The 14,125-nt window shown below is 54.8% G+C and overlaps 1 protein-coding gene across 1 annotated transcript in view; it reads right to left on the reverse strand.

Moving 5' to 3' along the window:
- Positions 1-13,591, reverse strand: part of NRG2 (neuregulin 2) — a gene marked incomplete at both ends in the record, with an annotated part of 175,061 nt that extends 161,470 nt beyond the window's left edge. The window contains one exon of the mRNA XM_084295014.1: positions 13,156-13,591. Within this exon, the coding sequence (XP_084151140.1) occupies positions 13,156-13,591 (436 nt within the window). The remainder of the gene's footprint in view (positions 1-13,155) is intronic.
- Between the last annotated feature and the right edge of the window lie 534 nt (positions 13,592-14,125).

Genomic DNA, 14,125 nt, shown 5'->3' on the forward strand with positions numbered 1-14,125 from the left:
GGCTAGTGGCTGACCTTGGTTTTCAACAGGAGGAGCCCAAACACACAGGCCCTCGCACAAGCACTGCCTCTCACTACAACCACTCTTCCTTTCTCAAGGCCAGCAGGAGGTGTGGAGTGGCAACCTGTGCAGCAGCTGGGGCTGCCACAGTATGAACCATTGCCAGTGACATGTCCCTTGGCCCATCCTCTCTTCTGGGGCCCTCCTTCAACAGCATTGGCACCTGAGCTGCCCTGCACCAGGCAGGAGATAGGCAGCCAGGAGAGAAGGGGAGTGCCTGGATTCTCCCTCCCTGCAGCACCCACCTGATACCACAGTTAAAGATCTTTATTCCCACCCTCCCCATTCACAGGGATGTCTCAGGCCACATGAAAAGTCCTAGCCAGTTCTACCCCTGCCCTGAGAGGAAGCAAGCACAAATCCTCCCCAGGGCCATCTGCCCTACTGAGGCATCACTGACCCTGCTCCTTACACCCTCAGACCAAAGGAGAGGGAGGAAGCTGCTTTGCCTTCAGCTTTGCACCACTGTCATCTCTGAAGTGGCCCCCAGACAAGCCCACCTAATAAATACCCGAGTATGAACCCTGCAGCCTCTTGGGGACAGAGTCAGAGACTCTGCAAAGATCTATGTGCTGCATTTCAGCACCTCACAGGCTCAGGAGGTGAAGTGCCAGGGACTTCAGGAAACTAGGATGGCTGAGCAAGGACCTGCTGGTCAAAATGAGCGTAGGAAGGAAATGCACAGGCAGTGGAAGCAAGGGGATGTGGCCTGGGAAGAGTAAAGGGATGCTGTCCAGATGTGCAGGGATGGGATTGGGAAAGCCAAGGCACAGATGGAATTAAACTTGTCAAGGAATGCAAAGAATAACAAGAAGGGATTCTATAAGGACATTGCTCAGAAAAGAAAGGCCAAGAAGAGTGTACCCCTTCTGGTAAACAAGGAGGGAAAACTGGTAACAACAGACATGGAGAAGGCTGGGGGACTTCTGTAAGGCCTTTGACACGGTCTCACACAACATCCTTATCTCTAAATTGAAGAGATATAGATTTGAAGGGTGGACCATTCATTGGATAAGGAATTGGCTTGAAGGCCACACCCAGAGAGTGGTGGTCAACGGGTCTATGCCCAGGTGGAGGCCAGTGAGACATGGTGCCTCTCAGGGGTCCATCCTGGGACCAGTACTCTTTAATATCTTTGTCAATGACATAGACAATAGGATCGAGTGCACTGTCAGCAAGTTTGCTGATGACACCAAGCTAGGTGGTGCAGTTGATACAACAGGACGGGATGCCATTCAAAGGAACCCAGAATCATAGAAACATAGAATCATAGAATATCCCAAGTTGTCCCCAACCTGGACAATCTTAAGAATTGCACCCAAGCGAACCTAAAGAGGTTCAACAAAGCCAAGTGCAAGGGGCTGCACCTGGGTCAGGGCAACCCCAGACATGAGGACAGACTGGGAGAACGCATGGAGAGCAGCCCAGCAGGGAAGGCCATGGGGGTTCTGGTGAGTGAAAAGCTTGACATGAGCCAGCAGTGCACACTTGCAGACCAGAAGGCCAACTGCACCCCGGGCTGCATCAACAGAGGAGTGGCCAGCAGGTGGAGGGAGGTGATGGTCCCCATCTGCTCTGCTCTTGTGAGGCCCCACCTGCAGTGCTGCATCCAGCAGCACCTTGATGGCAAAACCCCAAAGCTCAGCACCAGCACTTGCAGCCATGCAGCTGGCACCCAGCACAGGCAGCTGCAATCCTGCAGCCACCCAGGGCTGCCTTGGCACCAGCCACTGCAGGGAAACCATAGCCCCTCTCCTGGCAGGTAAGTTTGAGAAGGTCAGTTTCCTATCAGAACCATCACATGTGCCTGTCTGCCATTCTGAAGCCAGAAACCACTTAATGCATCTCTGATTTAGCAGTCACCAGACCCTTTTCTGGATGTTTTAACATCCAAATCCGAGGTTTGGCCAATGACCTAATGAGAGCAGCAATTTCAAAGCTCACCATGGAGTTCTCTCCTCTTGAGAGATGGAGAACCATCTGGAACCTTATTCCCGCAATGGCCATAGTTCACAGCTACCAGTCTGATTACAGAGACAGCATGCACTTTCTTGGCAAATTCAGCTGTTTTCTCTACAGGCGTGTCAATCCCATGGGGCAGATTTCCTCTGCTTTCTTGCACCTGTGCTGTCCTGACATGACTGCTCTGGTCTCTGTGCTTTTGCTCTGATGACATGGAGAAGGCACTTCAGCTCACAGTGCCTTCTTGGGAAGGAAAGAGAGGCCAGAGATCACCTGCAACCTGAGGCAGGAGGGCTCTGGATAAGCTCTCTCAGCACAGGTGTTGAGCACCTTCCTCTCACCAGGAAGTCTGCAGAAGTCAACCTGCACACACAGCCCTGCCTCCCAGTAACATTTACTGCCACGTAGCATCCCAGAGGGCTGCAAAGTGGGCCTTGATGGCAACTTCCAGAGTCATTTCAACACACAAGACAACCTAAATTGCTCAGACCCACACAGCAGCTACAGATTTGCAGAATTTCATAAGCAAACAGACCAGCTGCTCAGGCCCCATTACCCAAGCATCCTCCATCACAACACGCACCACAAAGTTGCTCCAACAGCTTGGGAAATCATCTCTCCACACCACCATGCAGGATCAAGTGCCCTCAGGGAACAGTGCTCGCTGCCAGCACTCCCAGCTAGTTCTGAGAATGAGAAAAACAGCCTAGATGCCAAGAGCCTGCATGTCACCACGCGATGGACTGACAGAGATCATCTCTTGACACGTCACAGCTCCCCCACACAGACAGAGCGTGCCGCTGCAGATCAGAGACAGGTCTGGGGACCACAGGTTTATGTCTTTGCAGATGTAGCACCTCTGCTGTGAGCTGAGCTCGGCTGGGAAAGCTAGATGGCCACCCATGGAGAGTCGACAAGCTGCTGGCTGGCAGCAGGCAGGTCCCTTGCAGACCTGCTCTGGGAACAAGCCAGGGCTCCTCCGCTCCTAGCCACCCACTCAGATCCTCCCAGCTGCGTGAAGTACCACCACAGGATCTGTCCTATTTTGAGCAGGGTCTGCTGTCTCCAAGGAGGAGCGGTCAGCTGCAGACACAGCCCTGCACCCAAGGGGATGAATCCCAGATACTCTGAGATCCATCAGCGGCAGGTGCTGGAGCAAGGACAGACTTTCATTGCTATTTCTGCTGATTTCCAGTGCTGATATACCGATACATAATCCAGTGCATGACCAGTTTCCGCCAGCTCCTTAGCAGAGCATGCAAAGCAGCATCCTGCCAGGCAGGGAATCACAGCATGGGGATGCTAAGAAGCTTTCCTACTGTCAGTGGCACAGATGGGAAGTGAACCCAAATCTCCATGCACAGCCCCCTTGCCTGCACCCATTTCCTCCAGAGCATGAAGAGGCACAAACACAACTCCACGCCATGTGTGCAATGGCACAGCCACCCACATACAGGGCTGGGACAAACCCACACAACAGCAGCTGGCTTTCTGTGCTGCAGCCTCCAGGTTGACTGACCATCAGGTAGAAATAAGGCAGATGCTCCACAAAGCTCCTTCTCTGGAGCTTGGCCCAGGTGAGGGAGATCAGGCTTCACGAAATAATTACTCTTCATTAAAAGGAGAAACATGCCACTGCCTTACTGCACCGCACAGCCTTCCTGGGGCTGCAATCACAGCACCCATGTTGTGCCCCTCCCCTGGCACCCCACCACTTCTGGCAGTGATGCATCTGGGGAAATCCAGAATCAGTGGCTGCACCCCAACTATCCCATACACACAGACACAACCCCTGGGAGCCTGCATAATGCTTCTTCACATTGGCCTCAGCAGCACGGTAAAATAAAAAGAACATTCTTTGGGTGACCCTATGCCTGTTGCTTCCCATCACCCTAGTTCTTGTGGGTAGAGAAGAATAAATCCCTGTTTTCTACCCAGATTAAGCTATATCTCCTTGTACGTCCAACTCAGCGCCCCAAAACCTCAGGGTCCTTCCCAGCATCTTACCTACATCTCATCATCCCAAAGCCACCAGGCCACCTCACCCTCCTCTAGGTTTCCCTTTGGGCTATGAGCCCACCTGGACTCCAGGGCATGCTCAGGCCTCAGACTCTTACTACGTTTGCCAAGCCCTGCAGTCACTGTTGTGCCTGAACATCCAAGAAAAGACAGCACAGAGAATCAGCCTGCAGACCCAGCCTCTCCTGTTCACCATACTAGGGAAGACCAGCTTAAATCACCAACCTCAGAAGAAAAAGTGCCCGAAGAGCAATCCCGCTTTATAGCAAACCTCCACTCCAGCTGCATCCCCACTTTCTGACACCAAGGCATCTTTCTGAGAGTGCTCAGGATCAGGGCAGCACTGGGATGGTGGGATGCACATTTGATGTCTGTCCCATTTGCCTGGGGCCAGCAGTGCTGCTGGAGAAGCAGGGTTGGGTGTGCAGACACTGAAACAGGCACTAGCTCCTCCTGCCATGCACATGGAGTGCACCAAACCAAGCCAGGAGCTGCAGGAAGGTCCAGAACAAGAATCCCTGCTTTGTTCCAGTGCAGGACATAACCATGCAGCTGCCCAGGAAGATCGTGAGCACATCCCCAGTGCCAGGGAACCACAAGAAGACCCCTAGGTCACACCAGCCTCACCAGACAACTCCTCACAGAGCTCAGGGCCAGGATGAGGAAACAGATCCTGGCAGACAGTGCAATACTGGAGGAAGGTGCAGGTGCCCAGCATCCCTACAGTGCTGGTATCGCAGGCTGAGGCAGCCTCCTTGCACAGGGCGCAGGGACCAGGGCAGCCCAGCTCTCCCTTTGTAGATACAGAGAGAAGGCTGAGACCCCACAAGCTGGGGATATTCCCAGGGATGCTGACTGGTGAGGCTGGGCTCCCACCGGCAATCGTCAGCTTGGCTCAAGGCAAAAAGCCTAGGGGAGACTCAGCCACTCCTCCGCACTGAGGCGCACAGAAGGGCAGCCAAAGAAGACTGGTGGGGAGGAGATAGGAAGGATGGAGCACCCAGAGCAGTGAGCCCAGGCAGTGGCTGGAGGCACTTCTTCCCATCACTGAGGTTAGTGCCGTCCCACAAACCCAGGGGAAGACCCAAGCCCCAAGGAAGACATCTCAAAGCCCACTCATACCCCTTGTCAAGTCCCCAAGGCAAAGAGACATGTTGCTGATTGTCACACCCAATGCACTTTATATTGGGTAGAAACTTACAGCACAGGCCATGCCTGATCCTGACCTTACCTTGGCTTGGCTTGCCCCAAGCCCACCAAACAGCATCAGCGGACAGCACAGCAGCAGGGAGCCCAGGTCCAAGGGGGCCAGGCTCCTCTGAGTGCAGCAGCCAGGGCTGGTGCTTTACTGCCAGCTTTGAGACAGCCCAGAAAGCACAGCTGATTCCAATCCCCACCCTCCCACCAGCACATCCCACCAGCTCATTTCCAGCACCTGAGCCCATCAGAAGGGTTCCCAGAGCCCTCAGCTTCATCAAGAGGTCAAAGAATGGTTTCCTCCCAGCCAGGAAGGGTGAGACGGGATGAAAAGGGTGGGAGCTGGGGGCTCTCTCATGACCACGACACATCCCCACCCAATGAGCATGTGTGTCCCACCCCAGAGGGATGCTGAGCCTGGACACCACAGCAGCCACCCTGCCACCAACCACTCCTGTGAAATCAGGACACAGCAGACAATGCAGCTGCCTTCCACAGGGCAGCAGACAATAAGAGATGGGAGTATAGCAAAGCCTGGCACTGTCCTGCTGTGGCCAACAGGGCATGGGGCAGGTGGGGGGACCAGTAAGAATCACTGAAGCCACACAGCCCAGGCAAGAGATTTTAAAGGACTGTCCTGGCCAGGAACAAGTTGTGAGCTGAAGTACCTTGTCCCTGGGTTACAACAGAGTGGGACTGGACCTGAGCAGTTCTCTAATCCCTATTCCTGCCCGCAAGGAGGCCACCCATACCAGGGTGATTACTGCTGCTTGCCCACCCAACCTGCTGTCAAAATGCTCTGCTGACAGCTCTCACACAGATCCACACCAGGCTACCATTGACAAGGGGACAGATACCTCTTGTTTTCAGTTCCCCCAGCCCTGTCAAGGCTGTTGCCGTCTTCTAGCCTCTTTTTATGCACACAGCTTCTTCTCATCAGCCCACCCAGCTCCATCCTCAAAGTGCCACACCAGCTGGGGCCACTGGTGGCTGAGCCCATACCAACACCATGAGGCCGAGATGACTTTCAACCCCTGATTCATCCTGAGCAGCGTTTCTAGGAGGTCATGCTTTGGTCATGGTTGGGATTGCAGAGATACCTTAAGGGAGCAATTGCTCGCCTTTACTACCTCAGGGCAGTAAAGGCCAAAAAAACAGAGAGGATTCCCTGAAACAGAGAGCTGGCTAATCCCAACACACAAAGAGGCAAGAAACCCCTGCTCAGCTGATCACCAGTGCCCTCGGTCTCCAAGGTGGCATCTTCTGTCTCTCACCAGCCCACTGAGTATCTTTTCCTGTTTCCTTTTTCTCCCCCTAATATGACCTCTCCCCCTCCCTGTAACATCTTCAGTACTGTCTGCTGTGGCATTCATACAAAACTTCTCTTCATACAAAACTTCTCTTCAAATCGTCTGAGCACAGAGGTGACCTCCTCCAACCTGATCACATCCCATGTTTGCCCGTCTGTAGCTGCACACATTTTGATTCAAGTTGCAAATCATCTGGTCCCCTCTGGTACTCCTCTGGTACCCCATGTTCTGGTGAGCCTCACATTTTGCCTCCTCCACATTGGTCACCCTCTTATCCAGGACAGAGCTGGCCCACAGGAATTAAGTGAAAGTAGTTTTTACTGACCCTTCTGGCCAAGCTTTGCAGCACACGGCCCAGCATCTGAGACCACAGCAGCCGAGCACTGGAAGCACGGTCATTCAGTAGAAGAGCAGCACAGTGATTCATCTTCCTTTTGATCTTTAGCCCAGCTTTGCCAGCTCCATACGCTGTCCCCAAAATTTCAGGCAATTGGCAGACCTCTCCACATCCTCCCAGACCTGAGAAGAAAGCACCGAGAGGTGCTCACACCCGCTGGGGGGGGGGGGTGAGTGCTGCATATCCAATTCAGTAAGCAAGCAGATGCCTGGCTACCAAAGTTGCTAGGGAGATGAGCTTATTCTGGAGCCTCCCCTGGCTGCACACAATCTCTGAGCTTCCACTGAGGACCTGAGTCCTCCACCATCTGCACTGGACAGAGCATGGCACAGCACAGAGAATGGCTCCCCAGGGATCCTTCTCCTTTAAACAGTACCACTGAGACATCAAAGTGCTCCAGCAGCTTTGGAGGATGTGTGCTCACATCTTGGCAGCCTGCTCTGGTCAGCAGTGAGAGCACGGGGAGAGGCAGAATTACTGACATCTCTCATGGCCCTTTGCTACAGCCAGCCCAGCTCCCCGCCAGCATGACCAGCACCAAGCAAGCTGCTGTATCCAGCACAGGCCCCAGCAGAGTGACAGGAGCTGCGAGCCAGCCACGGTGCACCCTGGTTCAGTGGACACACTTTATCCCTTCCTGTCACTTTATCATTTAGGTTTCTCCACAGAGAGAATTCCTCAGGCAGCCAGAGTAACCCACAGGCTCACAGACTTGCAAGCCCTTTGGAAACCTGCTGCCCACCACTGAACAACTTCACACCTCTCCCCTGTGCCCTTCTCACTGCACCTGCACTCTTGCCTGTCAAAGGCAGCCACAGATCCCTGGGGAATCCTGCACACTTGTTCCAGGACAGCAGAGCTCTCCTCTACACTCAGCAGTGCCACACAATGACTCAGGATGGGAGACAGAGACAAGGTGCACTCCAACACCAGCATTCAGTGTCCCAAACCCAGCAGAGCAGCAGCCATTCTCCACAGGACCCAGGCCATGCTGCCCAGGGAACTGGCAGCCCTGCCTGATCCGGCTGGGAGAGGCTCCCTCGCTCCAAAATTTAGGGTGTGCTGCCTTTGCTGCAAAGCCCATATACCTTGAGGGACTTTACAGCAGATTTTGAGGCATGCCAGATGCTTTAAGGCCCCAGATCCTGGTGATCATGGTGCATTTTACTTTTTCCAGCCCAAACCCAAGTGGGGAGCTCAGCTGCAGTAGAACATGGCTCCCTTTCTGCCTAGTGATGGAGTTTATTGCCTCTGTGCTCCCAAGCATGCACCAGTTTCTGATCCAGATCCAAACCCAAGACAAGGTGTTGCCTGTGATTTAGAAAGGCCGTTATGCTTCAGGGCCCATATCTAAGGGTTATTAGCCAGCAGGGCACAAAGACAGCCACTGGGCAGCAGCTGGTGTCCGGGGGCTGTGTACGGGGAGACCCTCAATACAGAAACCAGAACTCCTGGGATCATTCAAGAGCCTCCTGTTACTTATAGAGATCCTTGGGGAGATACATCATTTGAAGTGTTTCTGAAATGGGGACTGAGAACCTAGCCAGGTTTTGCTGTATGCACAGCATATGTCCAGGTGGGTGTATCCTCAGGTCTTCCAGGTACAGCTGGACCTGCAGCACCAGCTGAGCAAAGCTTCAGTTGCCAGTTTCCCTCACGGCTGACTCAGCTGGGAGACAAGGAGGTGAACTGGCCATGGGGACACAGCCATCCCATGCCCATGCCCAGGCAGAACCCCTTGTGCCACCAAACCAGGAGCAGAGAGCAAGCAGAAGGGTGCCACCCTTGGAAGGGATAAAAGCTTTCTGCAGCTCAGTGACCACTCCCCATCTGCAGAAGTTCAAAGAAAGAAGGAAACAAGTTTTCACTCCTCTGTGAGCCTAAGAAAGTGTGATTTTTCCGAAGGTGGTGAGAAAAAAAAAAAAAATCAGACAACTCTAATGAGCAAGGTGGCACATGAGAAAATCCAACTTTTTCGCTCCCTGCTCCACAGCTGTCCTGGGATACAGGGAGAGCCCTGGCTGGAGCCTGCATCCTTCCCCTCCACCCGCGGAGCAAGTGAGATGATTTGCAGGATAGAAGAGAGGGATGTTTTTGCATGAGCTTCTTGTCCAAAGTTGTCGGTGCTATTTCAGGCAGCAACACCTACACTACAATCCAGAGGGCTGTATTTTCCCGCGGGCCCTTCAAAATCAGTCCTCCCTACTCTCCTCAAAGGCCAGCTAAAACCACCCTGGCTCTGAGAATCCACAGATAAAGCTGCCAGCAATGTGTGGTCCCCAAACCCAATGACACAGCCACAGCATGTTTCTGATTCCCATTGAGTTCAAGGTACCTTCTGACCAGGAAAATAAAAGGCAGGGTGAGGAGGGAGGGTGTTGATCAGGAACCTCATCTTATACAAAGTACCTGCTGCAACAACAGGTCCTGTGCCTGCAAATCCTCCCAGGGATCTGCCACCACCAGATTACCCGTTCAGACTAAGCTAACTAATCCTACAGGCTAGTCGTGTACTTTGTCCTGGAAATCTGCAGCATTTTCAGTGAAGTGCTCCAAGAGATGTACAAGATCTAATTAAATCTACTTTGCAATTTCCTGCATATGGAGGCAGAAAGATATTTGTTCCTCTGTAGAAGCAGAAATCGGTGCCCAAAGAGGTTAAATCCCAACCATTCATTCAAGAGCCCCCCAGTATACAAAATACCTACTGGTACATCTTTTGCACAAGAAACATCAGTTCATGTAGAGTGGAAAGCAAATTATGATACAAGAGAGCCTTGAGGACGAGGAGTATCCAGACCACATCCCCCTTTCTGGACTCAAATCAGAAGTGGTCCAAGCAGGGATGTCATGCCACACAGACACACCACTTGTGAAAGCCAGTGCTGGGTTTTGCACCTATTACTTCTTCCTGATCTGTGCATTTAGGCACAGAGGAAATAAGAGACCATCCAAAATTAAGGAGCTAAAGGATGTAAAGAAAAGAGACCGGAGGAGAAGCAGTAACAGGAAGCATTATATAACAGCATGAAAAAAACAATACTGCCGGTGCAGAAGAGGTTTTAAGATGGCCAAGTGAGTGGTGAGACCCATACAATCCTGGGACCACGGACCAGCAGTACTTTGCAGGTTGCTCCCTGTGTGCCAGGGGAACACAAACACTCGCTCACTTCACCCATGGCTGTGCAGCAGAGATGCAAAGGCTGCAAACCTCTGGATTTTGCAAGCAGGAAAGTCCCAGCCTCCCGAGTCTGCCCAGCAGTGAGACTGTCCAAAATGAGAATCCCCATTTCTGGACCTCAGCGTGGGGTAGACAGACACGAAGCAGTCCAGCTGAGGCCCGCAACAGATTCCCAAAGTTCACAGGCTTCCTGAAGCTCTGCACATACCAGCTGCACAGACTGATTTTCCCGTTTTGCCTCCCACGCCCCATGCTGTCCTTCCGTCTCCTTCAGCCTTCCCAATGCTGCCCAGCAAGGGTCTGGACCCCTGAAGAGCCTCACCATCTACCTTCTCTTCTCCAAGCAAGCTGTGCAGGCAACAGCAGAGATTGGAGAGAGACAGAGGTGCTCCAATCGCAGTCCTGGTCCTGCAACGCATCCTGGACCTCAGCAAGCAGTGAGAGCAGAGGACACAGCATCTTAGCCTGTGGGAAGGGTATGAATCACTAGAAAACACCCAGGCACAGAGCCAGAGCAGGGAGAAGACGGTCCTGCAAGGCCTCCATCTTTGGAAGTGGAGGGATAGTGATCAGAGCCATGAGGTCCGTCTCTGATCATTCAGCAGTAGTGCCAGCACCTCTCCTCCTTGCTCTATAATACCATATGCAGCATGGCTGCAGCCTGGCTGTCCCTCAGAGATCACTTTTTGTCCAGACACTTCACCTTCTGTTAATTTTAGAGTTGTCCACTGCCCCCATCTGCAGCGAGAATGAGAAATAGACGGGTGTCTCTTCAGATTTCCTCTCCCAGCTGAAACCAAGGAGCAAGAAAACAGACCATGGCCTGGTTTCCCAGTCCATGCACCTTTCCAGCAGCTCAGATGCTACAAATCAGAAGATCCTGCCAGGAATGTCACCTTCAGAACCAACCTCCTGGTGCCCCAGCCGAAACAAGAGCATGCATTGCTTGGGGAACTACAAGTGCAGCATGCTGAGGCTCCCATTTAAACTTCGTCACTTGACAAAACCACAGTTATGACAGTTCCCAACCACCAGCTTTTTTTCCTTTTGCATCTGCTGTATAGCTCTGCTGAGATGATGTTCTCGACAACCTGCAGAGTCCCTTAGCCAGGGAGCCTATTCAGACTATCAAAAACACAAAAACAAAAGCATCAGCTCCAAGAAGGTGTCACAGCGGAATGACATCCTTTAACTTGTTGTTACATCAGCCTACATGATAACAATTTGGGCCTGATCCAGAAAGCAACAGAGCAGCCTCCATTCCTCTTAAAGCCATACCCTGCTGCTCACAGATACACAAGTTTGCAATCCTTCCTGCTTTAAATAAAAAAAAAAAAAAAAAAAAAAAAAAGCCATGTACCTTTTGTCGTGCTTTCACCTGACTGTGAGTCCGCAAACCTGAGAAGTTCCCCGTTTATCTTTCTTTTAACTTCACAATAGCTATTTCACTAAATCCTCTATGTCCATGATGGCCCACATACAGATGTACATGAAATTAGTGCCTTCCAAATTAGTTTTCTCATATGCCGTCCTAGCCCATTTTCCTCAACAACATATTATGATGTGCAAGGTTCCACCTTTCTCCCAGGAAATGCAATCTTCTAAATTTATCTTTTGGGTAGCTAAAAATAGAGACAGGTCTGGCCTTCAAAATCTGGGGTCAGCAGCCCAGAATGGCAAAGTATTTGCTCCAGAAACACCTATCTGATAACACAACAACAAAGCCCACATATGTTCATTACGGAGTCAAGAATTACCAGTGTAGCACCTTGCCTCTAATGAGGCAAACGGCCAATTAACCCGATGGGCAAGTGCAGCGTTCTGTCATTGAGTGGAGAATCAGAATTCCCTGCAGACAGGCCCTGTATATCCTTGCAAGCCACCAAACACGAGAGACTCAAATTTGTTTCTAACGACACAGTACAGCTCTCGGAGCTCCATTTCACGCTGGCCCCATTGGGGCTTTATGACACAGGATCTGAGCGCTAAAGCTGGACTAAGGGCCAGCCTTGCATTTTTGTAAGCTCAGATCCTAACCCTGGGAAAATGCAGTCATTGTCTCCTCCTGGTCCCCCGCCCCCAGCCCATCGCAGGTATTCACCCTGCCGGAGGACAGCAGAGAAAATCGGGCACAACACGAGTAACGCTGTGGCAGGCACTCCCCTGTCGAAGTAATTTCATAACCACATTTAGAAAGGCAACGAAGGAGCAGTACACAGCACACAGAGAGAACCGAGCAGGTACGTCAAAGGCAGAAATCTAAACGCACCAAACAAAGAAGAAAAAAAATAAAATCCAATACAAACAAGTTCAGAAAATGAGAACGTTATTTTGAAGGAGGCAAAACTTCCCGGCGCTCACAGCACACCTGGGGAGCCAGCATCTGCTCCAGGCCCTTCGCCCAGCCCGGGGAAAGGCCCATCTCTGCATTAGTAAACACGTCTGGGGAGAGGAATGCACCAGGCAGCACCAGTGCGCACAGAGTTAACGGAGCCACCACCGCATGCCGGTAACGGCGCTCCCAGCCGGGGGCTGGCCGCGATTACCGAGGAAAACCGGGGAAAGCAGCACCCGACGGGGTGGTCGGGGAGGGGGGGGCGGAAGGCTTCAGCGCCCCGAAGCCGCCGGTAAGGGCCGAGAGGAGCCGGGCCACGGGCCCATCCTCCGCGCCCCGCACCGGGGCTCGGGGCTGCGCTGCTGGCGCGGCGCCCGGGGACCGGGGCAGCGGGGGCAAGACCGGGACCTCGAGCCGGGGAGGGAGGGGAGCGGAGTCGCCGTAACCCGCACCAAGACCCCGGGGCCGTGCCCGGGGGGTGCGCTGCCGGGCCCGCTGCCAGGCACAGCCCCGGTACCGGCCGGCGCGGGGGGGTAGGGGCGATGGCGGAGCGGCCCCCAGCCCGGGCGGGGCACGGTGCCGCCGGTGGTACCCGCCGGGCACCCGCTGCCCCGGCGCCGCCCCGCTGCCGTCCCCCGGCCGCCCGGGCCCGGCGCCCCCCGCCGCCCCCCGCCGCCCCCGCCGGGGCCCATACCGCAGTCCGCGCAGAGGATCCGCGCCACGTCCCGCTTGAGGTTCTTGCCGCTGGTGTCGAGCGGGGCGAAGGCGGTGCGGAAGACGAGCGGCTCCTCCGTGGGCTCGAGGAAGAAGATGTAGCGGTGGTTGCGCTTCACTTTGAAGCAGGGCGCCTTGGAGCCCACGCTGATGAGCTGCTCCCGCTGCAGCCCGCCGCTGTTGAGGGGCCACAGGTCGAGCACCTTGACCAGCACCCCCCCGGCGGGGCCAGCGCCTCCGCGGCTGTCATTGCCGCCGCCGGCGGGGGGGGGGGCGGCGACGGACTGCACCTTGCCCTCCAGCACCACGGCCGCCGTGTACGCCTGGTCCTGCACCGACTTGAGGCTGGGCGAGTAGCAGGCGAGCGAGACGCCGAAGAGCAGCATGGAGAAGCCGGGCGCCGGGTCGCGCCTCATGCCGCCGGCTGCCGCTCGCTCCCCGCCGGCCCTGCGGCGGCGGCGGCCGGGCTGCGGGGCTGCGGCGCGGCGGGCGGGCGGGCGCGGCGGGGCGGAGCGGCGCGGACCCGGACCCTCCTCCCGGCGCGGCGCCCCTAGGCGTGGAGCCGAGCCGCAGCCTCGCTGCCGCGGTCCCCGCCGTGCTCCCGGACGCCGCCGGCCGGGCCCCGCAGCGAGGCGAAGCCCTCCCGGCAAGGACGGGGCGGGCGCGCCCCGTGCCGCGCTATTGGGGAGGTGGTGGTGGTGGTGGTGGTTGGGGGGGGGGACACACACACACACGCGGCAGTCGGCCCCGCTGCGAGAGAGGGAGGTGGGGACCCTCCCGGGATGCTGCAGAGGTAACCCCTCCACCCCCCCTCGCCTCCCCCGATCCCCCGGGATGCTCTGGAGCACGGAGCCCCCCGCCCCCCGCGACACGGCTTGCACCGGGCCTCCTCCCCTAGGATGCTCTGGCGGCTGGATCCCCCGCCGCAGCCGCCCTCCTCACCGCAGAAA

Source organism: Netta rufina (assembly GCF_964035555.1).
Source record: "Netta rufina genome assembly, chromosome: 14".
NCBI classification, from domain to species: domain Eukaryota; kingdom Metazoa; phylum Chordata; class Aves; order Anseriformes; family Anatidae; genus Netta; species Netta rufina.